Genomic DNA, 26,418 nt, shown 5'->3' with positions numbered 1-26,418 from the left:
TGAGCTGGCAGCTAGAAGCTAACAGTGCTAACATAATATGCACTAAATGGCAAACTCAGAAGTTTGTAAGCAAAGCACAGAGAAGCATGGAGAGCGACTTCATTCTGTGCTCAGGTAGACATTACTCCACTTTGCATTACAAATAGTTGTTTGCTGCTATATTGATGCTTGAACATCGTATAGAGAAGATTTAAGAGACTCAGCTGCCATTCTGTGTTTCAATAACAATATGGTTTGTGGTAAAAACAGGACATGTAGTCACATCTGTTCACAGTAACCCTAGCGATCTCTCCCTCTCTCCGTCTCCGTCTCGCTGCATCTCTTTGTCGTGCACTCCAGTGACGTCATAGTTGCCGGGCAACGTGGTGAGCAAAACAGAATCCCTCTCTGCACAGAGGGGAGGCCCCACGCGCTTGATTGGCATGTGCTCCTCTCTCTGTTTCCCTGTCACGTACTCTCAGTATATACATAGAGATCTCCCCCTTTTGTTCCCCTCGGTAGCGTCACTAAACATGTGCAGTGCATTAGCACATGCTACCAGAAGTCACATGCTCTGTATATGTTGTGAAAATTTGGGGGAGGTAACATACTACTGTACAACTTAAAACTAGCATTTTGCGCTTAAATTATGAAGGGTTAGTTTTATAATTTGTTTGCTTATTTATTTGTTTACTTTTGATGTTGTTACAGCTGAAATTATTGTCATTCGAATCGTGTGTGTGTGTGTGTGTGTGTGTGTGTGTGTGTGTGTGTGTGTGTGTGTGTGTGACCTTGTGACCTTACCTAAGAATAATTGATAAGGACAAAAAATTAAGATCCAAATCAAAACAGCTTCTTTCATCGGGCTGTGAGACTCCTTAATTCATCTCCCCTCCATTTATAATATAGTTTTTGTTGTTGTTGTTTGTTTTCTTCTCAATGTAGCAAATTGGGACTACAAACTAAATTTCGTTATGCAACACTGTCGTACAATGACGAATAAAAACCTTGTAACCATGTAACTTTTTTTTTCAAATGCTAAATATTTAAATTTGACTACTTTTAGGCCACTAAATAAATCAAGAATTTTACTCCATGAGGCGTTGAAGCAGCATTTACCATTTTATGTTGGGGATTAAAATGTACCCACAATATAATATATCAAATCATCAATGAACCAGATGATTCAAATCTTTACATCTTGTTGTTATAAGTTGTGAAAATGCTTAAAATATCTAAAATATATGTTTATATCATGATGCAAATGAAGCTTGTGACCATATAAACAACCGCTGAAAAGACGGAAAAAAATAGAAATGCCGGCAGACGAACGCATCACATCTGCACCACATTCGGATGGAAAAGCCCGACTGTCAGTTAAACTGTTCTGGAACCGTGCCAGCAGGTTGCTATCGCAACCGCATGTTCAACTGAAACCACAGACGAGTCGGGAAGTCAGGAAGTATCGACAGAGAGCTTCAAAACACTGCTGTTTGCTGTTGATTTCTTTACGATAAGAAACGTAGTAAAATAACAAAAAAAACCTTGTTTGAAGATGTTTTTATTCCATCGAGATGTGTTTTGTGACGCCGCTTCATCCCTGTTGTGCTGTTGCGCTGTGCATGTCTACCGTATCATCCTTTCTGTGTCTCTTCAATGCAAACATATATCATGGTTAGGTGAGGTTTGTTCTTTGTTTGTTTTAATTTTGAATATTGTAAGTAAACTTCATCATCAGCGTTTTAATTTCTCCTGAGCAGTCGATATCAGCTAAAAGAAGCATTTTATTTCCTATTTACTGCAGAAAGAACCAAACGTGAGAACTTCCAAAAGTGCATTCTCAATAATTAAATGTCTCCAAATGAATGTTTACTCCTACTGACTCATCTGTAAAGCACAAAGTGCTTCATGGTAGTCTGAACTCTGCAGAGTAAATTAAAACGTTTTTTCTTTCAGTGGAGACCCATTTTCTGAAAAAGAGCCATTTTTTTATTCCCTTGGTGAATTTGAGTTCGTCACCCCTGCTTTTATCTGTTCTCTCTGACTTTAAGCCAATAGTGCCGCCGCTCTATAAGAATGGCAAAATTAAGTCTCTTTATAAGAAGAGCACATCGCAGGTGCAACTTCTGACATAGATGATGGCTCTGTTTCATTCAAATGTCCCAGTGAACCAGCATGAAAGCCAAAGCAGCAACGGACTGAAAGTAGCTCAAATCGGGGTCGCTGCATGGCCCAAGCACGGAGCGTGGACTAGTAGCTGGAGAGGTGTCCGTTTGCCTCCTGGTCACTACCGTGGTGCTCTTGAGCAAGGCACCGAACCCCCAAACTGCTCCCCAGGTGGCTGCCCACTGCTCCTAATACTAAGACGAGTTAAATGCAGAGGCCAGATCTCACTGTGTGCTGTGCTGTGTTGTGTGCACGTGTTGCAATAAAAAAAAAGATTTAACAGGCTCATTGGACAAATGATTGTAAACAAAATCTACGTTTCCATTTCCATTTTCTGGAATAGAAGAAGGCAAGAGAGAGGAAGGATGCCCTCTGTGCTGATAATAAATTCCTGTGTTTTCCACTTCGATGTGTGTTGTTTCAGTTTTCAAGTCTATCAGCAGCCGAAATTAAATGTGTTTTGATGTTACGATACAAATCTAGTGCTCTGGATTGAAAACTATAAATTCTGTCCAGGAGAGTCCAAGCTGCTCCTCGGAGCTCCCGTGCTTCATCTCTAAATCTCTTTTTGTTCATATTTTGCCGTCATCCTCGCTGCCTCTTTCCATCCTCCATCTTCTATCACGTCCACCCTCTCCTTCCTCTGTCTCTGTCTTTAAAATTACTTGGAGATGTTAGATTTTTTTTTTTACGCTATAACTGTTGCTTTTAATACATTTCATATTTTATATTCAGTCCAGAAAATAATAATGATCACCTTCATTTACGTCTGTTTTCTGTCCCCTGTTCGGCGTCTCTCTCTCTCTCTGTCTGCAGGTCAGAGAAGGCGTGTTTTGATGCAGACCTGCTGAGAGACGAGGAGTAGTTCTTGACTGTGACAGACAATCGCAACACATCCTTTTTTTTTTTGTTTTTTGTGTATTTGCCGATCACAGTGACAAATTCAAAACTTGGAGCACCTCGACCTAAGCACTTGAAAAATCCTGCTCGATTGAACATCATCATTTGTTCTGCCTCCTCCTCTTCTCAAGCGGCCTCAGTCGGTTCAACTCTCCATCTCCTGCGTGCTACAGAGGCAGAGATGACACCCCAAAACCTCTTCGCCTCAGCCTTGTTACGCAACCTGACCCGAGGATAACCATCAATCCCCCCGAGCGGCACTCATAAGACCGACGCACTCACAGAGACAGAGCCCCCCCCCCCCCCGGCTCCAGGCAGCATGGGAGACGGGAGCTGGGTTTGTCTGAGCCCAGCTGAGTTCACCCAGCTGCAGCAATACAGCGAGTGTGAGTACCCACGTGTCTGGATCTGGGGAGGGTTCCATGTTTGGTTGGACTGCGGTGTGGATGATGAGCTTTTGTGAGTTTGTGTGTGTGTGTGTGTGTGTGTGTGTGTGTGCATGCATACACAGTATGTGTGTGGGTGTGCAGCTGATGCTGCTGCAAAGCTGTGTTTGCAAAACCAAATAATGTGGTATTCATGCTATAGCCTGCCAAAGTCTTTATGCAACTCACATTCAAAAGACTTGAGGTTTGAGGTCCCAGAAGCCACAAATGGCACTAATAGCACTTATGAAGTACTACTGAACACATGCATTGATAATTCAAATTGTGAATATTTAGCTTTGCCATTTTTCTTTGACAGACACTTTTTGTTTTACTTCCTCATTTTTGAAATGTCTTGTTCCAGATGTGTCTTCAGTCTTCTACATTATAAGCGTATCATTTCCCATGTTCTATATGCATATATGACAGCATTGTAAAACAACTACAGCAGCAGGATTTCAGGCGGGATATTTGGCATCATATCGTTCTTTCATGTTTTATTTTTTTAGAATGGCATTAATTAGCCTGCCGGATGAGCCTCTGCCCTCTCACAACCACATTTGTTAGTCAAAGGAGTGTCTGTCCTGAAGAGTAGAGTATTACTCTCTCACGTGAGCTATTCATTTGAGGCATTACACGATCACGTGAAATCATTGTTTATAGACCCGGATGAGGTAAAACCACAACAGGTCACACAAGATTGTAACATAAATAGAGTAAGTGGTTACCAAAATGATTAATCCTGACTTTGTCTTCTTACATCTTTATGTATGAGTGTGTATGGATCTATACTGTATGTGGGGTCATTTTAAGCCTGCAGGATGTTGCATTATGCAAATGATGTTGTTACCTCGTGCATGAATTCATATTATTTAGGAAAGAAGGCTAGAGCGATTTATTCCCTCCAACAGCAACAATGAGCCAAACTCGAAATTTGGTAAAAGAGAAAATGTCGTAGCGGTGGGACAGGAAGTTAAGAGTTTACCTGCAGTGAATGAATGTCTGTGGAAGAGAAGATCTTTGTTGTAGTTTCTGGAATCGCTCTTTTGTTCGTCCCTTGCCTCCAAGATTACAAACTAAAAGGGCCCTCAGGGAGCTCAGACCTCAGCCAAGGCCAATCCGCTCTGACGTTTAATGGGGTCTTTTTTGGCCCATGCTTCACCCTGTCAGCAAGTTTTATGAAAACCCGGTTCAGTAGTTTTTCTGTGATCATGCTGACAAAACAGACACACAAGACTAACTGGAAACAATACTTAGCTTAGTTTTTCGTTACAGAGCTTTTTGCTGCTCGCTACGTTGCGAGCGTTGCCGCGCTCACAGCGACGAATATCGTGGAGCGATTTGGTAGCTTCCAGTGAGGCTTCTCCAGGAGACCCTACAGAGGAGAGGACACGGAAATATTCTGGTCCCAGATCCTCTCCTCATTCATGTTGCTGTCACCGTGGTGGAGCAGGGTTTTTGGTTTATGAGCCAGGTTGCAGTGGAGACTATAATGGCAACATGATAAACGTGCACACTGGGAAGGCCCCTGCAGGCCGGGAAGGTCTCGTTTTTATTGATGGTGAGGAGTGGAAAGACGGGAAGGCTCGTGTATCACCAGCCAATCAATCAAGGACTTAATGAAGGACACTGGCTGTGTTGGTCTCTGGAGATAGAAATATGCGAGGGAGCAATAGGAACGAGCTAAAGGCCTGGTGTCATTAATAAGCCATAGAATCAAATAGAACTGAAACAATTAGTTCATCAATCGATCACAACCATTTCTGTAATTCATTTATCGTTTCAAGATCTTTTTTTCTCCTCAAATGTCAGGATGTGATGGTTTTCTTTGTGATAGATGAGAGTAAACTTCATATTTGTTGATGAATTGATTAGTCGATTGATTGTTTATTGATTATCATCATTGTGTCATTATCATTATAATCATTTCAGCTTTCCTGTAAATAACTACTATTTGTTTTGTAAAATGAAATAGTAGTGCTGGTGACTCGATCTGACGGTGATTCACGCTCTTCACGCTCTTCCGGCTTGTGAATCTCTAACTAATTCAGCAGACTAGACGGTCTCAGCGGATGTCCTCAATCACATGTCCCTCATCTTACCTGAGATTGGACTCTTCCCTGTGTCTCTCTCTCTGTCTCTCTCTCTCTCTCAGTCCGTCACTGTGGACATCTGATGCAGGACATAAATAGGAAAGCATTACAGGCTCGCAAAGCTGCCAAGCACTACAAATAATGAAGTGCAGTCTCGTCCCCTAGTTGATTATGAGAGCTAACGTGATTGGTGAAATCAGGTCTTAAGCGTTCGCCTGCTTAAGTGTGCGTTGAGATCTTCTCCGTGCACACGTGCACATTTTGTCTCCTGTAGTTGTTTGACAGATGATCGTAGGAGGACGGCGGTGCAGTTTGTGTTCTGTGTGTGTGTGTATGCGTGTGCATATACATGGATATGGGATTAGCATGTTAGCAAGTGAGAAAGACACCATGTCCCCTTTTTACTTTTCACTAACAGGGTGACTCACAGGCTCATCTCCAGTGATGCAGCACTTTCTGGTACAGATGAGTATTTATCAGGACATCCGCTAATGAGATGCAGCATGTTTTTTTTTTTTATCCAGAGGAACATTTCCACTATGATTATAAAGACGGCGTGTACTCTGTGCTTCAAAATGCTCTGCTGTGAGGTTCGTCAGGAGTGGATCAAAGCAAAATGCATTTCAGTAAATGTGATGACACATTTTTTTTCTCTCCTCACTCAGACTCCACAAAGAAGCTGAAGGATGTGCTGGAGGAGTTTCACGGTGAAGGAGTCCTTTCCAAATACAATCCAGAGCAGGTGTGTCTGCACCACTCTTCTCCATTATCCTTCACATGCTTTTGTCTTTTCTGTCGCTTTGATAGTTTGTCTCTCTGCACACACAAACACACACGGTGTGACGTTATCGGATGGTTGGTTAGGTTCCTCTGATTCAGTGTGATATCAATCGATTAGTCATCTTCCCCCCCCTGGAGGAACGCTGTGCTGGAGACACAACCTCAGCATCAACTTTGACGCCTGACGTCAGCAGATCAGCTCCCAGCTGTGCTGTTAGACTGTAGTGACTTTTTTTAATTTTTTTTCATGCCGTCATCTGGACATTTTTTTCACTCTGCACTCTCTCCTTGTTCCCCGTCTCCAACACATTACCCTCCTCTCATTCGGGATGTTTCTGCCGAGCGCTTGCAGACGATATGATTAACTGCCAGTTGACCCATTTTCTGTGCTATTTTTTCTTCAGTGCACGATCTGATCCTGTGTGAAATATTCAAGGGATGTGTTGAGAGCAGATTAATCAATATGCTGACTCACTTTAGTTTTTTTTGTCTTTGTCGTCTCAGCGTGTAAAGGTATTTTTGTCAGCCAGCTAGCCAGGAGCAGTTTGGCACTTTGGCAGCGGCCTGTGGGGAAGTTTTGATACTTGATGAAAATACTATTTACATTCAAAGACCATTTTTACCATTGATTTGGATTTTGATTGGCAGTAATTTTGAGACTTTGAGCGTTACATTCAGTTACATATATTGTATATTTTCTCTTGTTGGTTTTAAGTACATTTCTGCAAACTACGGATACGTTGAATTTGACGATTCTGAACCAAAAACAGGTTTCAACATTTCTTCAAACATGTATATCAACGTTATAATGTTTTAACGGCTTGTTGTGCTTTTGCTGTTACTGTATTCTCAATTACTTTCAGCATTTAGGCAACAAAACTACTTGGTTAGGTTTAGTAAAGTATCATGTTTCCTCCTCCTCCTTACGTCGACTTACTTGGACTTTGATTAAACACATTTGTTTTGATACGTAAAAAACAATTATATGCATGTAGCCGTCCTTGCACTACTTTCTGAAATACAAAAATGTGTACAACGATACGTAACAAGTGTGACAGGGTAACTAATAGCCCTTAGTGGACTTACCGCTTGTTGTACTTGTTATTACCAGGCGGCAACCTCCGGTTCTGCCGAGTGAAGCCAATGCGGAAGTTTCCTAAAACCTGCATTCTCTCTACTGACCAGCAGGGGGCGACTCCTCTGGTTGTATAGAAGTCTATGAGAAAATGACTCTACTTCTCTCTTGATTTATTACCTCAGTAAACATTGTAAACATGAGTTTATGGTCTCAATCTCTAGTTTCAAGTCTTCTTCAACACAGCATGATGTTCATTTAGTACATGATGGTCCATTTAGAGTCAAACAGACCATAAAGCAGGGGATGCTTTAGGGCGGGCTTACTGTGATTGACAGGTCGCTGCCGTCACTCCTCTGCATTCCAAATATGGTCACTTCCGTTTATCGGTTTATCGTGTTTCTTTGTTAATTAATTAATTAATTAATTAGATTATAACATTCTCACGTTCTGTCTACAATCATTCTAACTGTATGTACCCACAGAATCTCCATCAAACCCACCGTTGACATGCCGTAGTTTCAGCCTGCAGGCTGCCATTTCTCTTTTAACACGTCATTTTTCTGAAATAACGTGTTTCATCTGATTACAAAGCAAGATGTGTTGCAAGTTTGTTGATTTCCAATAACTCTCTAGCAAGTAACGACATGAACGTCGGACAAGAACAGTGTTCTGAGGATGTATTCACATTTAGGCTAATTTCATGTGTCAGATTGATGACTGTGTTCAGACATCTCTGCTTTCACATCCGACTCCTCCCCCACAGTATTGGCACCGTGCCTATACATGCATATGAATTTTATAATAATGACCCTTATCATATCCCATGATTCATTTCTTCCTTCTCCTGGCATCTCGGTCTCCTTTTCATCTATGTATTATATTTCCCCTTCTCTTCCTCTTCATTCTTCATCACCAACTGTTTGTGATGACATGACTAACTGCCCGCCGGGACTTCGGGCGCCACATGAACCAGACTTAATGTTCATGTGGTCTTACTGAGACTATCACCTGGCGCCATGATGACCACTGTGGCACTGTGCCATCCATCAGTGTGTGTGTGTGTGTGTGTGTGTGTGTGTGTGTGTGTGTGTAGCTCCAGTGACTCATCAGTCCCTTGTGCCAGCTGTAGTGGAATCTACTCGAGATAGAAGAAGATGATGAACTCTATTTCATGCTTCATTTAGCTTCTTTTTTTTTTTTTGCCAATGTGTGGCTCTGCCTTTTCTGAAGGATTTAAAAAAGAAACAAAAAAACAATGATTGACACTTTTAGCTGTCGGTAGTGTTGGGCTTTTTCTTTGTTGAACAGACCAGCAAACAAACAGCAGCAGCACAATGACTGATGAGGGACAGCGGCTGTGCATTACACCCACAGGGTTTCCCTCTACAGCAGTTAAAGACTCCTTCAGACGTGATGAATTATCTCTGCCCATTTAGCTGCACTTTCTTTTTGCTGCATAATTTATGATGTCACATAAAAAAACGTCTTAATTTAGTGTCACATAAAAACCTGTCAATATAAGGCAGTTTAAAAGCAGTTTAAATGGTGGCTTTGGGCTTTACTGTGTGATATAAGAGCCGGAAACGTTTATCATGAGGGGAGAAACACGCCATTCAAACACATAATAAATAAATAATATCAAACAAAGAAACTTAAAAACAAGCAGGGATATGTGACAATCAGTGATCTGGGATCTAGACAGGACTGTAGACCCCCCCATGGTCCTACCTTTTTACCGCCCTTCTGACAGCCCTGAACCATGTCAATGTGTCATAGATGCCCTTGGGAGATATTTACAGATTGACGGGGAAAATGCTCGTGGGTTGGACTCTGTGGTTTTCCAGAGGGACGAGAATTCCACAAATGCATCATTTCATGATGTCGTATATAGTACATAATGTGTAGTGTAGTATGCAAAAAAGCATATTTCTCTGATACTGCCGTGCTGCTCGATGCACAGAAAATGAAAGCCTCGTGGTTTGTTTGGCCAAATAAGGAGACGAGAGCGATATGAACGATGCCTGGCCGGCTTTGGGAGCTCTCGGGGGGGGGGGTTAGGTCAACACTGAGGGAGGATCCTCATCACGGTGTGCTCCTCTGCGATGGGCCTCAGTTACAGAAGCATGTTGGAAGCATATTTCCACCAGGTCTTGATGTGCAGAAGGGATCAGCTTTACTTTGTCCTATTTTGGTGTGAACCAAATGATCCCTGAGGAGGAAGAGTGGTTTACTTTGCTCACAGATGCGGTCTTATTGTGTTTGCTTAGTTTATTTGCATTTAGTGTTGAGGAGATGAGACGGGCTGAGACTCCCAGTGCTGAGCCGGTCCAGGTCCTAGATGCTGATGGCAGTGAAAATACAGCAGCAGAATCTTTCACGATGTGATTACTTTTTTTCATAACAAAATATTACCGTTTTTTTAAATGCTGTTGCAGCTGACTCCCACAAGATGTACAGGTTAGACTAAATCAAGGTTAATTAAACAAATAAGAACTAAAATGTAAATCAGTGATCTTGACAGTATTCTGGCGCACAAGAAGCGATTCATTTTAATATAATGAATAGAAAGGATGAAACAATATTGTTACTGTACTTTTCTGTGTGTTTCTCCGTCCACCGTGATAAGCCAGCGCCAGGCTGCATTTACTTCACTTTTTTTTTTATTGTCTAGCGAAAGTGCAACAGAACGCCCGCTGATTCCGATCTTCTGTCCGACGTGCTGCTTTTGAGCTTGAACAATGAATAAGTGACGTCAGTGAGCCGACACGCACAATACCAGGATCTGGATCTGGACCCTGGATCTGCTTCAGCTAAATTAAATCCAGCCAACATTAATGTCATTAGTTACATTTGACAAAGCAGGCGGATACTGGGTGATTGATGATTTGAATTACATTTTTTGGGCACAGGCCCCCCCTGGCCTTTACCTACAAAATTGTATTCAAAGAGGCATGTGCCAATGAGGGAGAGACTCAAAATGACCACAAAGTAACACAAAAAGACTACAAAGAGACACAAAACAGCTACAACGAGATACAAAACAGCTGCAAAGAGACTCACGACGGCTATAAAAAGAGGATAAACGACACAAAATGACCAAAATGAAACACAGAACAACTTCAAAAAGATACAAAACTGCAAACAGACGCAAAACAACAACAGAAAGAGGCTAAACGACCATGAAGTCTGTGTCTTGCTCCTATGTAGGATGGGCCTCTTGCATGTCTGTGCCCAGCGTCTCATAGTAATCCCATGATTGCACTTATGCTTGTTTCATTAATCACCTTTAATTTGACTTCATCATGTTGTCAAGATCGCCTTGGAAGACTTTTTAAGCGGTTGATTTGTAGAACCGGATATCTGCAGGCTTTGTCTGAGTGACTGCAGCACAGTGAGACCCAAACAGTTCCTGCAGGAGTGAGGAGCAGTCAGTGTGGTCTGCAAACCTAACCACCACCAGAGACGCGCTGTAGCTAACTCCTTCTCTTCTTCTACCCTCACTCTTTCCTCATTTCCTTTCCTCCCTCTCCTCCTCCCTCGTCACAACCGTAAAAACAGAAGCAAGACGTTCTCAACCAAGTAAGCCTCAGCCGCGCGGGCTCTGCATGCTGTGTGGTGTCTGTGTCGGCAGACTGCATGCACGTTCTGTCCACTAACACGACATAACCCCGCCTTACCCGCTACAGATGGTCTGTTACCCTGCCGGAGCAGAACAGGCCAGAGGTAGTTGAGTTGGGTGGAGTACTACTATGCACCCACCACATGGCTGTGGGATGGGGAGGGGGGGTTGTAGGAGGTAATGGAAGGAGCTCAGGAATGTTGATATGACTTGTTTTGCTGTCTATTGTGGTTTCTCTTCACTGTTTTCTTTTTTAAGCCATCAGACCGCCAGAGGTTTTATCTGGATGCATCTTCCAGCACCTCCAGTCGTCCCTTGTTAACCCTTACAGTGATGTTTTCTGTGGTGGTCAGTCGACTGGTCTGGCCTTTTCAGTTTTAAGGTCAACGTCGAGGCCTTAACAAGCCGTTGTTCTTGTTTGACACGTCAGTATGTCTTTTCGAGTTGGCTGTCAATCAAGGCTGCAGACCTTCATTTCAGGGCAACTTGAATCGAAGTCCATCACATTTGTCGTCGTTGTAACAATTGAGTCTGTGGATGGTGTAAACTTCACTCATAAGCGTACCTCAGTAATTGTGTTTAACCTATTTGTTCTTTCCATTCCCCCCCATGCAGCCCATTGATTATGAGGGCTTCCAGCTCTTCATGGCCACTTACCTGGAGAATGACATCCCAGAGGAGCTGTGTCAGCACCTCTTCACCTCCTTCAAGAGCAAGACGGGAGGAGGCTCTCCCGATCCGTCCCGTGCAGGAACAAGCTTACTGGGTAAGGCTTTTGTTTTTGTATAGTTGCAATCTTTAAACACTGCTGATCACATCGTTCACAGACTCATTGGACGGTCTGTTCTGAACTGAAAACGTCAGGCTGCTCTTTCCTGAAAATGATTTCAAATAATCCAAATCTTCCACAAAGACAGCAGCTCAATGGAGGAAATCTTAAAAGCATGCCTCACCCAGGATATCCATGTCATGTTGAACGCTTTCAGCACTGAAACAGACTTGGACCCTTACAGACCGAGCAGTGGGACCCCCTTACACCTCTTTGGCTGAACATCACCTTTAGTTTGTTGTTTTTGTTGTTTTTTGATCAAAACACACAAAGTGAATTAGCAAGTCAGCTAGAGAGAGCTGCAGAGTCTGTGATTTAATAGCACCTGCAGTTTCTTCGTACTCTTCACCCGCTCTCGCTCCTTACTTATTTGACGTCTGATACCGACGCACCATTGAGCATCTGTATGAGATGCACCAGGCTTTCACCTAACTCTAATGTAAACCCATCTGTGTCAGAATCAGACGGGCAGAAGAACTGATGTAGTACAAAGAGCGAGACGGTCCACTTAGGTATGGAGATCGAGGCGAATGGTTTGGTTAAACAAACACAGGACTATCTTCTTGTCCCGCGTTAAACCAGGTTTAACATTGACTTATTTGACAGTTGTGACTTCCATACTCATTTTACGTAACAAACATACTTATTTTTTCTTTTCTTTGTATTTACTTCTTAACACAAGAGATGATCACATGGACTTTAATCGTGCCACCTCGTCTCTTTCTAAATGAGTGGACATTTTATGCATTTCTTTGTAGCACAAATGTAAAAAAAACATACAGATGAACAGAAACGCACAGACCGAAGTATTCCCTGACTTCACTGACCGGAGCAGAAGACAGAAACCTTCCCATCATTTGCTCCAGGTGTAAACCGCGTCTGCCTCCGTCCGTCCATGTGAGTGCAGCGTGGGCCGGAGTCGGCCCGTCGGGCTGCTCCTCACTGCAGAGCAGCTGAGGAGACAGATGGACTGTTGAATTACAAATCTATTTCTGTGGTAAAATGCTCGTGAAAGCAAGAGGCAGCAAGTGTAGAGGGGCTAAATGTTCAGAGACCTCGCAGAGCTTAGTGACGCCCCAGCTTCCACTCTCTGTCTTCAGTAAGGTTTATCTAATAATTACAGAAATGGCAGTAAATACATCTTTCCTTTGCAGCTGCCTCATGTACAATTCTTCAGGGCGTCTTCAAAACTGAATGGTGCCCTGTGGTGTTTCCTTGAAAGCAAACAAAAGTTACTTTTGCATTCAGTGTTATTCCCCAAAATCCAGTCAGTTTTAATGCTACAGCTGTTATTATTTTCATTAGCGACTACTGCGAGGATTACTTACTACCATGGTAGTTTAATTAGCAGTTGTGTCCATGTTAAAAGAATATTTCACACTTAAAATGACCATTTCTATACCAATTACTCACCTTGATGTCTTGAAGAAAACCTTGTTTTTCTCGCCAAACTCCACCGTGGGAAGAGAATCATAAAATGGCCAAAACATGCAGCACAATCCAATACATTTAGACTTGAATTATACTGAAGTAGTGTGAGCATGTTTCGATGTAGTTTCCCCCATTTAGTTTCTGGATTCTCTGTTCACCTTTGAGACCTGTCACACTGGGTGAGTTACTGATATGCAAATGGTCATCTTTGTGGGTGAAGTATTCCTTTAAGTTACCTACAAATTGTGCCTAAAATCTGAAGAACTAATCATATAACTCTACATCTGGATAATCTTATGGCAGACAGGGATTATTCTGCTCAGCTCTTTTGATCCTGCAGGTATAACCAAAGTTCACGGAGGCAGGTAAACGAACAGCGCCACTCACGTCGCGGCTGCTTGTCGGTGCATAAGTAATGATAAAAAGCAAGTATTTCATGAGATGTGACATGCTGTGTATCATCATCATATCTGACAAGGACAAAAGTGAATGAAGGACTTTGGTGTGGATTCTGCTGCTGCTGCAGTACTCACACAGCCTGCACTGCCACCTGGTGGCAGTCTTTGATAACATGCCATGAATCAGTCTGGATGGAGCTGGATTCTGGACTGATTGAATCCTTCAGTATCTTCAAATGACTGTTTTTAATGACCGTTGCGATGTAGACCTATTTTTTCCCCAGTGGGCCTTTGTGTCTGAAGTCAGATGAAGGAGATAAAACTAACAATATTGACACCAATTATGCTGCCTCAATGTTTCACTATATGTAATGTGGTGCTTTCTGTGTCCTGCTCCCTAATATAGATGCTTCTATTATGTCCACTGATGGTGCATTGAGACATTAGCTTTCTGCTCTTGACAAAAGATCCAAAATAGTGCTGTTAAATAACTACTGTTTTTATTTTGACACAGCCGTTTCTCTAAGCAGCCATTGTCTGCTCTCAGATAGATGGATGGTTTGCACCAAAAAGGATATATTTTAATTGATTTAAATCGTGTTTAACCAATCTTTAATACTAGCTTAAAATTCAAAAAAGAGTCCATTTAATCCTCTCTTTAAATTTAGTTTAGTTTTTTGCTCTTAACCGAGATTTTCCAAAGATTTAAACTGTGATCCAGTGTCATGAGGAGTTTAATGCTCAAAAGTTTTATTTCTTTTCATTCAACAGGATGTCTAAGATGCATTGTCTAAAACAAGTCCCTACACATCATAGAAATGTTACTGCTGCTGTCTTTCTGTTCCTCCCCCTCAAAACAATGACTGACTGCAGAAACCCGCTCCATTGACGCAGGCATCTCTATTCAGACCGAAGTGGCCTGTGCCCCCATTACAGGTACTGGAGCAGGCCGAGTAGCCCGTATCATCAGGGTGATGTCATCTTAATGGGACAAGGGCCCTGCTGGCCATGACCTCCTGCTCCCCTCCTTTTTTGTTGTTGTGCTCTGGTTGTGTCGATGTGAGTTCATGGTATTTTGCTGTGGGTCAGTGGAAGGCTTTGTGAATGGTGTTTGTGGAAGGTTTTAACGCGGTGTTGTCATTTTATCTGCTCCCTGTCTGCATCCTGAGTCTGTTTTCGATTGTCGTCATGTTTTACGATTTACAGTATTTCTTAATGTTGCTACTTCCACCTCCACTCTCTGTGCATGTAGCATCCTCAACTCATCTGTCCTTGTCTCTCTCTACCTCTTTTATGTTGTCCCCCAGGGATGAATGGGAAAAGCATCCTGTCTGCAATGGGCCGGCACACACCGGAGCTCTCCGGCATGGCGGGCTCGGCAGCCGCCACCTCCCCTTGCTCCTCTCGCTCCTCCTCGCAGCGTTCAGGGACGGGGGCCCATACGCCTGGGGGGCCCCAACGATCACCCTGCACCCAGGTCAAAACCTCAGAGGGGAGCAGCAATGCCCTGACCCCCAATGCTGGTCCCGCCAGGTCGCCAGTGTCCCCCAAACTCTCCCCAGGTGAGATTGACTGCAAGTAAATGAATATTTTATGAGAGAATATAGTTAATATTTACGTGCATTTTTTAACTCTGTGATGTATATTGTCACATTTTTGTATGATGTGCCACAAAATATTGTTACATTCAAACCTATGACAGTCATAAATGAAGAAACGTATCATGTGGACTCTTGCTGTCCCCAGTCAACATTTACTTATTGGGCTTTCTGCCAATGATTAGTGAAATATATCCGATTAAAAAAAAAAAAAGTCCATGTTTGCTCGGTCAAGTGAGGACATCTATGCAAAAAGTATCTCCTCATGTTTGATCCCTTTTTAAAAGCAGCACAAGTAAAGATAACAGCATGCAAAAAGTATTAAAACTGTGTTTATTAGACTTTAAGTTATGTCTATTGCTGCTAATCCTGTTATGACTTGTCAGATTGTTTATACCCGTCACATGATGCCGTGTTATTTTGCTCAGCACTATGTGGCGTCTCTGTCTGCGCTGTGAATAGTGCTTTTGTCGAGCTGTTCTCCGCTGCTCTGCTTTGTCTCTACCTGCTGCACTGGGATCAGAGTTCTCTAACTAATACTTTCATGTGTAATTTACTGGCGCTTCTGCTTCATTCGTTATCCATTCATTTTCACCACAGAACGGAGTAGAAGGAGCGACGTGAGTAGCGTTGAACACTTTGTGTTGTGCATCAACAGAGAGGAGCCACTCTGACAAGCATTTGTCACTGCGGAGGAGCCCGTCGCCCCAGAAAGGCCCCCCCCTGCCGTCGCCCCAGGTGGTTTTTCTCAAGGACATCGTCTGCTACCTTTCCCTGCTGGAGAGGGGGACGCCGGAGGACAAGCTGGAGTGTGAGTGACGTGGATGGGGACGGGGGACGCAGATGGGGGGTCAGCTCCCCTGGGGGGGGGGGGGATGTCGAGTGGGTGCAGCTGTCTGTGTGTATGTGCCCAGGCCACTTATACCGCTGGTTTCATGTCAGCTCAGGTTATCAGCAAGAGTAACAAGGCTGTTCCCTCCTTCCCCGGGTCCTTAGGTACCCACACAGTGCAGGGCAGTGGCATCCTTAATAAGCCCTGCCGTGACTTCTTTGCTGTCTAATGCTATATTGGTGCACAGTGACAAGGCTAATCTCTGTTAACTGGTACCCCTGCTTCACTACAGAAGTAGCACGCTCCACTTCTTTAACCCTGTGGCCATTTGGAGAGAGTCCAAGAACAAATGTTACAGTCACCAGTTATCCGACGGTGTCTGAGTCATCACAGGATCTCTGTTCTCTCCATTCCCTCTAGTCATGTTCCGGCTGTACGACACAGACGGCAACGGGGTTCTGGACAGCTCGGTGAGTGTCTCCTCTCGCTTTTGTGTTTTTCTGTCTCTGTCTCTCTCTCCCCTCCTCTCTTCATCTTTCTCTCGGTGTCTTGTCTCTCTCTTTGCCCTTTGCACACAGACGCTCTAAGAATAGACACCTGAGCACTCGGTGACAGCAGTCGTGTTTACATGAGATCATTTGTAACTGGCTGTTCAGTTTAGCATTCAGCCACGTGCTGAAGTGCTCACATGAGCGGACATTTTCTTCTGTGAATATGTTGTACAGTATAGGGAAATGCATGGACATGGGCATATTATGAGACAATGGGCCAACCAGACCTTATAGCTGTTTAGTCTCTTTCTATTGTGTTTTTGCATCTCTTTGTAGTTGTTTCATGTCTTTTTGTAGTCATTTTGAGTTTTTTTGTAGTTGTTTTGTGTCTCTTTGTAGTCGCTTTGTGATTGTTTTGCATCTCTTTGTAGTTGTTTTGGTCTCTTTATAGTCTCTTTTTTTCTTTTTGTAGTCGTTCTATGTTTCTTTGTGGTCATTCTGAGTCTCTTCCTAATTGGTACGCCTCTCTTTGAGTGCATCCAGAGCATAGGCTGTATGTCAGTGCCGCAACAGGGGGGGTCATTAATGTGTATTATTAGTTTTTAGCATAGATTGTATATAAGAAGTGGGCGTAATCACCATGACGTCTTACATTGGTTTGTTGGACGCCGTTTGAAGCCTTTATTTCGACGTTTTGGACATTACCTTCTGTTTCTTTTGCAACCAGAAGTGACTCGAGAGGGAGCTAAATACAACCGAATGCTAAATAAGACATTTATAGATGACCAAAATGTCACAATTAACTTTCATTGAAGGGAAAATGCACTGTTAAATTTGTAAGATGAAAACACGGACAAGTCCCAGACTGGACAACACCGTGATAGAGACCTGTCAATCACTGTGTAGCCCCGCCCTAAAGCGTACCCTGCTTTATGGTCTGTTTGACTCTAAATGGAGCATAATGTACTAAATGAACATCATGCTGTATTGAAGAAGACTTGAAACTAGAGATTGAGACCATAAACTCATGTTTACAATGTTTACTGAGGTAATAAATCAAGAGAGAAGTAGAGTCATTTTCTCATAGACTTCTATACAACCAGAGGAGTCGCCCCCTGGTGGACACTAGAGAGAATGCAGGTCCACTTTTCAGACCCGGTGGTTGCTGCCTGATCCAAAGTCTCAGACGTTACTTTACCGAACGCCGGCTTTAATGTTGACTCATAACATTTCTTTTACCTGCCATCTATGTTTGAAATGTATGAGAGTTGATTATTTTTAGCAGGAAGTAAGGCTCTAGGTTCTCTTTGTGCATCTCTCGTTTCATAGGAGCTGGATCGCATCATCAATCAGATGGTGCATGTGGCAGAGTATCTGGAGTGGGATTCAACAGAACTGCGACCGGTGAGCAAACACACTCTCCAGTTCTATAAAGTCTGAGGCAAAAACAGGAAGAGGAACGTAAACAGGCCCCTCTGTGAAGGTTTTATCATCATTTACTCAAACTTAATGCCAACTGAAACCTGGAGTGGCATCCATCGAGTGGATCTGAGTTCCACAAAGGTAGAAAAACAACGAGAAGAAAGCAAAGTGGTACAAAGAAAAAACAAACCGCTTGTTAGAGGACAGCTCTCTCTTGAAAAATGATCAATACGTTCAAAAGTCTATTATTGGCATTTGGCAACAAAATTCATAACAAAAATGGTGAAACTGAAAACACTTTTTACACATTTCATAAATAAAGAATGTTATACTCATAGCGGACCCTGAGCTGAGTACATCCAGCATAAAACAGTATCAACGTTAGTTAGACTATGTGTTAATGTATCTCTCTCTGTTTATTAAAGTGCATTCATTGTTTGTATAGCAGGGACAATTCCCAAAACAGAAATAGACCAATATGGCCAATAATATTATTGGGAAAGAGCAGAAATAACTAGGATGTATATAAAACGCCAGTTAAAACAAAATGTCAGATCTGTGTCTGATCCTGTTCATCCTCTTTTTAAAGAATTCATAAAACTCTTCTTGTGAAAATGCAATAGAGCTGCCGCAGCAACCAAGAAGTTATTATTATTATTGCACCGGATAAAACCTAAAGATAATTTCTATCTGTCTCCTTGTATCGAGTCTGTTTGTATTTACCTACTAAAAAGCCTCATGGAACGTTGTTTAAAAGCATTTTTAATCATCTTAAGAGTCCCATTTTCATCCGTAGTAAGTCGTAGGTCTGACTTTGTATCTACAGTCTTTGGTTTTAAGGACGATATCTATCTCTGTCACTTTAGATACTGAAGGAAATGATGGAAGAGATCGATTACGACAGAGACGGGACAGTCACGCTGGAGGAGTGGATCAGAGGAGGCCTCACCACCATCCCTTTACTGGTCCTGCTGGGCATGGAAACGGTACGTATCACACTGTTTTTAACTGTTAATACCCCGTGTGCATCTTCACAACCCTTACTGTTCAGTATTACCACTATACATGTCTACATCACTCTGCACTTTGCTGCTTTTTGCACTTCTGTGTAATGGCGAGTTGAGTCTAATCTAATAACTTGAGTTAATGTTTACTTGAGCTGCTTGCAAACACAGAGTGTTTATAGTGCACGGATAAAGTGCATGCCGGGTCGGGTTATTGTTAATTTGAGAGTCCGCCATAGACGAGCCACAGAAAGGACAGTTTTGACTTCTTCATCCATCCCTTGTTGTCTCCTCCTAGAATGTACAGGAAGACGGGCAACATGTGTGGCGTCTGAAGCACTTCAACAAACCAGCCTACTGTAACTTCTGCCACACCATGCTGCTCGGAGTTCGCAAGCAGGGCCTCTGCTGCTCATGTGAGTCCCTCTCTCTGCTCGCATCTCTTTTTTTTCTGACTTCCTGTCCTTCTCTAACTCTTGTCATTATCTCTTTGTCTGTTCCTCCTCCATCTCCTGCTGTTCTTTCTTTCTCCCACTTTACTCCCACCTGCGTCTGACTCAAATGTGTAGTGCCTGAGTGCTTCTGAGTCAATGTTGTTTTTTCCAATTAAAAAGTCCTCACAGTCGTCATTAAAAGAACATTAACAATGTCGTCGCGTGTCATTTCGCTCGTGATTGAATTCTGCAGGGGAGCAGTTCTCGAAGGTTGATGTTGTTGTCACAGTAGACGCACAGTCGAACATCGCGTATTGAAATTATCTCTAATGTGGGAAACATTTTGTTTATTAAATCCCCTCCAAGCCTTGTTTTGTAGTTAAGATGACACAGGACCAATACGTGTAAGACGTTTAATATAACGTTGAATATAGACTGTGGTTCACAAACTGTTGTCTCTGTCGTTGTTGTCTTCCCACAGTATGCAAGTACACAGTGCACGAACGGTGTGTGTCCAAAGCCATCGCTGCCTGCATCAGCACCTACGCCAAGTCACGAAGACACACCAACGTGAGTACGGAGCCATGAAAGGGTTCATTCTGCTACTTGAAACGGTGATAACAGGAAGTGATGCTGCGGGGTCCCGAGACGCGAACACTGACCCGTCTGTTTAGCAGATTCCCACTGGCTCATGGTCCTGTTTAATTGGGCGCCGAGGATCATGGGATGGTCTGTGAGGTCGTGCGAGGCTTCTAATCAAGTCAATATCCTCTGTGTTGTAGCTATGACGTGATTCGGCTCCGTAGAGCTGTTTCTCTGGCTCAAGTCACTTGCTGATTACTGTCTGTAGGGCTTCCAACACTGGGTTATTACCTAAACTTACTGCCAGAAGTCTTGTTTTGTTTTAGTCATTTATTCCTCTATTGATTGAGCTAATTGACTTAAGTTTCTATTGAACTGAATGCACATGCTTTATTTTCTGTTCATACATATTTTTATTCATCATAAATGCTAAAGAACTTTGAACACAGCTTTTTTTTATTTGACTCCTTTTCAGGCTATGCAGCATGTTTGGATGGAGGGCAACTCTCCCACCAAGTGCGACCGCTGTCACAGAAGCATCAAGTGTTACCAGGGCCTGACGGGCCTGCACTGCGTCTGGTGTCAGATCACTGTGAGTTGCTGCATCTTATGTAGACACAGATGAATCTGACCAGGTTACACTTTAATCTGCAGCGGACATATTCTGTATAAACCATAGCAAAACATTGTCAGTGCGCCGTAGTCTCTGTGATTTATTGGAGCATTTTTTATGGTTTATCCTTCTTTAAGTGCTTCGTGTTTTACAAGTGTTTATGAAAGATAACACAATGAGTTATGGCCTCATTATATAAAGTCTCGTGTTTACACTACCGTGTCAGTTTATTAGGTACGCGTAGCGCAAAACTACTGCAGTCTAATACAAACATTTTAAAACGTTGTTTTTCTTTTTTTAAGCTGTTATAGAGAGGTGTTACTGACACCTGTTTCTATTATTATGTCCAACAGAAACACCTCTAAAAACAAACTACAGCCTCCAAAATGATCAGAGTGTTTAATCAACACCTTTGAAACACTTTCAATAGAAACTGAACATGACGGGAGGATATATTACAGTCAGGTGTACCTAATAAAGTGGCATCTGAGTGTATATTAATTCACTCTAGTTTTACCTATAACTTAAAATAAACCAAACCCCACATGTTGCCCCTAAACTCTATTGTTTTACTTTATATGGATCAGCCTTTTGTCTCCATAATGTAGTGTGTGAACACCTCTGATGACTACACACCTCTATACAGGTTACTCTGCATTGCTCTTTAAATCCACTAGATGTCACCGCTGACTTGGAGTTTGCTCGACGTCAATCCTTCTGCCAAAACTCTCAAACGCACACAGCAGTTGTTGTCATTTCAGCATGAAAATGATTCTGCATAGAAATACTAACTTTTTCGACTGCTACTATATGGTCTGTCCAATAATCGGTGTGTACCTTTGAGAATAAACATCGTCCAGAAGTGAAGCGTTTCATACTGGTAGTGTTCTGATGTACTGAGTCTCACAGATGGATTCACGCCCACAGTTCTTATGTTTCTGCCTCTGCTCTCCTCCGTAGCTCCATAATAAGTGTGCATCTAATGTGAAGCCGGAGTGCGATGGAGGAGCCTTGAGGGACCACACTCTGTTGCCCTCGTACATCTGCCCCGTCGTCTTGGTGAGGTGGCTTTTTTCCCCTCTGCTCTCCACATGGGTTCCATCCACTTTTCAGCTGTTCATCTGAGAGCTCAGTACGATCCGGACTGTACACAAAATAACAGCACCGATTAAAATGTTTGCCATGTTCTGAGTAACGTTAAAATATGTTGACAAGTGGAAAGTTGCTATGAATAGTCTCAATTCAACAGATTTCCTCCATCAAGTCATGTCATGCCCATTGTTTTACCAAACACCTGCCTCAATTTCACACTCAGTGATGATTCTATTTACGGTTCTGTGGTCTGACTCACATTTTCCCCACAAATACCTCATTGACAAGCCGATTTATATGCATATTATCCATATTGTTAGTGGGCATTTCATACATTAATACAAGGCCCATGCACCTGCAGAATATTTGAAACTCATCTGATTTATAAAGCTCATGCAGGGAAGTTTCATAAATCGAAATATGTTTGAGTGCACATCTTCGTACCGATAACAGTCTTCCTCCTTCCTCAGGACCGTCATTCTGTGGTGAAGCGTGGGGAGGGGGAGTCGCCACCCAGCACCAGCCCTGATGACATCAATCAGACTTTCAAATTCTCCCCTGGAGACGGACAACCACTGCAGGTATGTCCAGCGGCCAGCGGCCGTCCATCCTGTCGGTTGTTGAGGTGACCACACAAAAGCTGGTTAGCAGATGCCTGAGACTGTTTTTCATTCCTGTCTCCAGATCACCCCTCTCCCAGGGACTCACCCTCTCCTGGTCCTGGTCAATCCCAAGAGTGGAGGGAGACAGGGGGAGCGGTAAGTTCCCACCACCCACAGACCATCTGGTCAGGTGGTCTGTCTTTTACATTCACTGCAGTGTCGTGTATGGAGACCATGCATACAGGTTATCAAATTCATTCATCAAATATCATAAGCTGTCTTATCTGGGAGTTTAATGTAGTTATTTGTGGCTTTATGATTTTTTTAAATGAGATTTTTCATGGGGAGTAATTTAGGTCAAAAATATAAATTAAGATTTATCAACATTAACTTTATATGTTAATAGTTCATTTCATTTTCAGATTTTCTTTAATCTTTTTGTGTCCCATGTCCATTCCTTTAAGCTTCTATATCTCAGCTTTTAGTTTTTGGCATTTTCATTTAAAATTGGCATTTCACAATATCCATTTGTCATTTCAGCATCTAATTAGAATTTTCAGTATCCTTTTTCACTTTACCGTTTAATTATAGTTGATTTGGTACGATGTAATAATAGTTTATTCGCCACTTTCGTTTTTCATTTTAAATATAAAATGATCCTTTCTATGCTCACATTAGCCATTTATTCATTGCCTTTGGGTTGTGAGCTTTAAATACGATGTTTAAATCAAGTACAGGATCTACCTGTGGTGGAAGTAGTGAGGAGATCACCTATAGCACACACGTATAGATCATCATCACAGGACTAACGGGCCGACCTGTTTCCATTCAGCACACTTCAGGACACAGATTTGTGTCACAGCTCTGTGCATGTTCTCTGAATGCTGTAATATAAAGACTGTAATATAAATGCTGTAATATAAAGACGACGAGGGCTCTTCAAGCTTTAAATACACGTCTTTATTGTCTCTGTTCACACAACAGAGACCAATCACAGCCTCCCGTTCCGCATCAGCCTGACACGCTCCCATAGCAACCCGCTCTTTATTGCCATTAGAAAGGACACTGCACTCTATTAATAGACATAAAATAAATAAATAAAGAAGAACAGGAAACCAGAGGCTATTTGTGTTTGTGTGAAAACATTTTCTGTTTCAGTTTAACCTGATTGATGAACTCATTGACGAGTTTAGGTTTCCAAGGCTGAGGCATTGATCAACTTATTAATATAAATGTATTCGAGCAGTCTATTTAAATACAGTGGCGAGCTGGGTAGGAGAAGCATTTCAGCAGCCAGCTGAGTTGCCTGCATGAGAAGTGCAATCGGAGGATTGTGCAGGCTTCAATGGGCATTTTATGTAACCCTCACAAGGTTACAGGAAACTGCTGCGTCGACGCGCAGCTCGCTAAAACTCTGACAGTTTGTGAGAGCGAAGAGATGGAGGAGATAGAAGAGCATGCAAACTAGAGCTCTCCACTTCTTCATCTCTTTCATATTATCCTCTTCCTGATCTCTGAAATGATTATTTTCTGCAGAACAGATTGTTTAAGTTGCGTGTGGAGGTTGCACAGAAGTCACTTCACACGCCTTCAATGGAGCTTCATGGGCCCGTCGCCATACTTTTGTTGGACGAGACGCAGTAAACCTGCAAGATCAGTTATTTCACAGCGTGTCAGGAGCCTTGAGAGGCTGACGTACTTTTTATTCTTCTAACAAATAGATGAGCGCTCTTTCATAGCCTGTAACATTCAACTTGTATCAGTCTGATGTAATATTTAGCGTATTGCGTATGTAGGTCAATCCATAGGAGCTCAATGTATTTCTAACTTGTGTCCTGTCATTGGTCTCCTCCTCCAGGGTGCTGAGGAAGTTCAGGTACCTCCTAAACCCCAGGCAGGTGTACAATTTGGATCAAGGTGGACCAATGGTAGGGTAAGTCTGCCGCATTCATCTCTTTGAAATGAAATCAGTTAGAGGGTGCTTTATTAATATACAGGCCTGCACCAGCCTGTTGCAGCCTTCAAAAGACTTCAGTCGATCTTTTAATGGATAAATAATTAATAAACGGAGCCACACACAAAGAAATGAAGCTGTCATTCATTAACAGATCTAAATGCAGGTGTGCTAGGGACTTACTTTACCGTGACGTTAAGCTGCGTCGGGAGTTTGTGTTGAGAATGAAACGAACATCGTGAATATAAAGAACAGTTAATTATTGTTCAGTCAGGGAGCTGTGCTGTCAGACCACCACCTCTTTACCGCATGTCAAACTAACCTGTTGAGGTCATTGAAGGGGAATGGGAACACGGCATTACTGCCGCGCTGTGCATTTGACCTCTTGACACGCGCACACACACACACACACACACACACACACACGCGCACACACTCATATGTCAGAGCTGAGCACAGCTTGTACTTTGAAATGAATGCTGCTGCACCTTTTGTCCATTAAGGGCAGAAAAAAAATGCCCGACGCAGCTCAAGGGCTGTAAATGCTTTATCTTGAAGGTGAAGCACTCCCTTCAGCACCCTTTCACTTCCATTTATGTGTCTCTCTCTGCTCCTCTGTTCACGTCCCTCTCTCTTTCCCTCTCCGACTAGCAGAGCTGCTGCCCTCGAGAGCCCGTTGTGGGGAAAAGCGGCACAATGACGCACTCGGGTCTTATTGCAGATGACACATGCGGCGTCGAACACAAACGCCGTGTTTACCCTCATGTGATACTGGACAGTTCAGTGATACGACTTTCCTGAACTGACCAGAGTATAAACAAAACACAGGCATGAACAGGAATCCCTAAATTATCATCACTTATCACCGCTAGGATTTTAGGTCAAAACTATTTGTCACTTTTGTTCGTCCTCTTCTTCATCGCGTCTCTCTCTAAATACGTCCAGTGCTGTAGCCTTCCACAGTATATTAGTCAAAGAACATTTCATTTAGATTCTGACCAACAGTAATCATGAGTCTTCTTTTCTGCACGTGGTCCGTTATTCTAATATATTCGAGTGCACGTAACGCTGTTACTGCTGAGAGAGGCTCTACAGTATACACAAGTGAATATCAACACACGCGCACAAATAAACACAAAGGGCTTAATGAAGGTCTGTTGACACGTCGAGGGTTAACCTGCTCTCAGCTGAGCTGTTACCATGGGCTCCTTAGCAACAGCCTCAGCAGGCTTTGAGGTGAGAGGCAGCTCACGCTGAGTAATTTGTTTAGGGGATGCAATTCCTCGCTGTGTTTTCAGTCATCACAAACATTGTTTCAGCTCCTTCCGTTAATGTCAAACCTCCAGTTGGCTTTGTGTCTCCTAACCTGTCGTACATAAAGCATAGACACAGGATTAGCTGGTTTAGTTCAAATGTTACGCGGACGTGGGGGGGTGTTTCGGTTGGATGCGAATCACGGCTCCAGGTTGTGGTAATGTCCACACAGCCTGTGCATGTCAGTGTAGTTTTTCTGCATGGCCATTGGAGAGGGCTGTTTGCTTCATGGCCTCTGCATAGTCACTCCCCCTTTTTTTGCCAAATGGCATGAACACAAGCACGCACCTTTACACCCACACACTTGACCTCCAATGCCGAATTCCAGCCTTCTTAAGCAAAAACTGTGGCCGCTAAAGGGTGGGAACATCTTTGTGGACTTGACCCACCGACACAGTGAGCTATAGATTTACTGGTTGCAGTTACAGTGTCCTTGTTCGTCGTAATGAAGGAACATGTCTCCCGTGCGGCTCATTGATGTGTTTTTAATAGTTTGGAATACAATGGAGCTCGATAGCAAATGGGAATGAGATATATCAGGCTTCGACTACACAGAAGGATCAATTCATTGTTGTTTTTTGGTCTTTTGGGGGGGATTTGTTTCCAGTGAGAGAACTAAACTAATACCATATTTGTCCTTTAAGTTAAATATTGAGCGAGCCTGTCGTCTTGTTAGTGCCACCACATCACCAGAGCAAATCCCCACCGATGACACTGAACATGTATTCGATGTACGACACCGCGTAATATTTATTTTAAGATGTAGACATGGTTTAGAGGGG

General features: G+C 42.8%; 1 protein-coding gene across 4 annotated transcripts in view; it reads left to right on the top strand.

Annotated features, from left to right (window-relative positions):
* Window positions 1-26,418, top strand: part of dgkg (diacylglycerol kinase, gamma) — an 83,728-nt gene that overhangs the window by 10,736 nt on the left and 46,574 nt on the right. Inside the window, exons 2-18 of one of the 4 annotated variants that reach the window (XM_031873436.1) lie at window positions 2,962-3,431; window positions 6,229-6,305; window positions 10,980-11,000; window positions 11,656-11,806; window positions 14,572-14,634; window positions 15,006-15,260; window positions 15,955-16,107; window positions 16,549-16,598; window positions 17,949-18,023; window positions 18,908-19,027; window positions 19,344-19,461; window positions 19,961-20,049; window positions 20,537-20,653; window positions 21,635-21,733; window positions 22,237-22,347; window positions 22,451-22,524; window positions 24,227-24,301. In XM_031873436.1, the coding sequence (XP_031729296.1) occupies window positions 3,365-3,431; window positions 6,229-6,305; window positions 10,980-11,000; window positions 11,656-11,806; window positions 14,572-14,634; window positions 15,006-15,260; window positions 15,955-16,107; window positions 16,549-16,598; window positions 17,949-18,023; window positions 18,908-19,027; window positions 19,344-19,461; window positions 19,961-20,049; window positions 20,537-20,653; window positions 21,635-21,733; window positions 22,237-22,347; window positions 22,451-22,524; window positions 24,227-24,301 (1,715 nt within the window). In that variant the 5' untranslated portion in view covers window positions 2,962-3,364. The remainder of the gene's footprint in view (window positions 1-2,961; window positions 3,432-6,228; window positions 6,306-10,979; window positions 11,001-11,655; window positions 11,807-14,571; window positions 14,635-15,005; window positions 15,261-15,954; window positions 16,108-16,548; window positions 16,599-17,948; window positions 18,024-18,907; window positions 19,028-19,343; window positions 19,462-19,960; window positions 20,050-20,536; window positions 20,654-21,634; window positions 21,734-22,236; window positions 22,348-22,450; window positions 22,525-24,226; window positions 24,302-26,418) is intronic. The other 3 variants (XM_031873437.1, XM_031873439.1, XM_031873440.1) reach the window with 3 other exon arrangements.

Source organism: Anarrhichthys ocellatus, unplaced genomic scaffold (assembly GCF_004355925.1).
Source record: "Anarrhichthys ocellatus isolate YVR2014 unplaced genomic scaffold, GSC_Weel_1.0 scaffold71, whole genome shotgun sequence".
NCBI classification, from domain to species: Eukaryota; Metazoa; Chordata; class Actinopteri; order Perciformes; family Anarhichadidae; genus Anarrhichthys; species Anarrhichthys ocellatus.
Note: the sequence above shows the minus strand (reverse complement) of the source record. Positions and strands in the feature narration are given on the sequence as shown.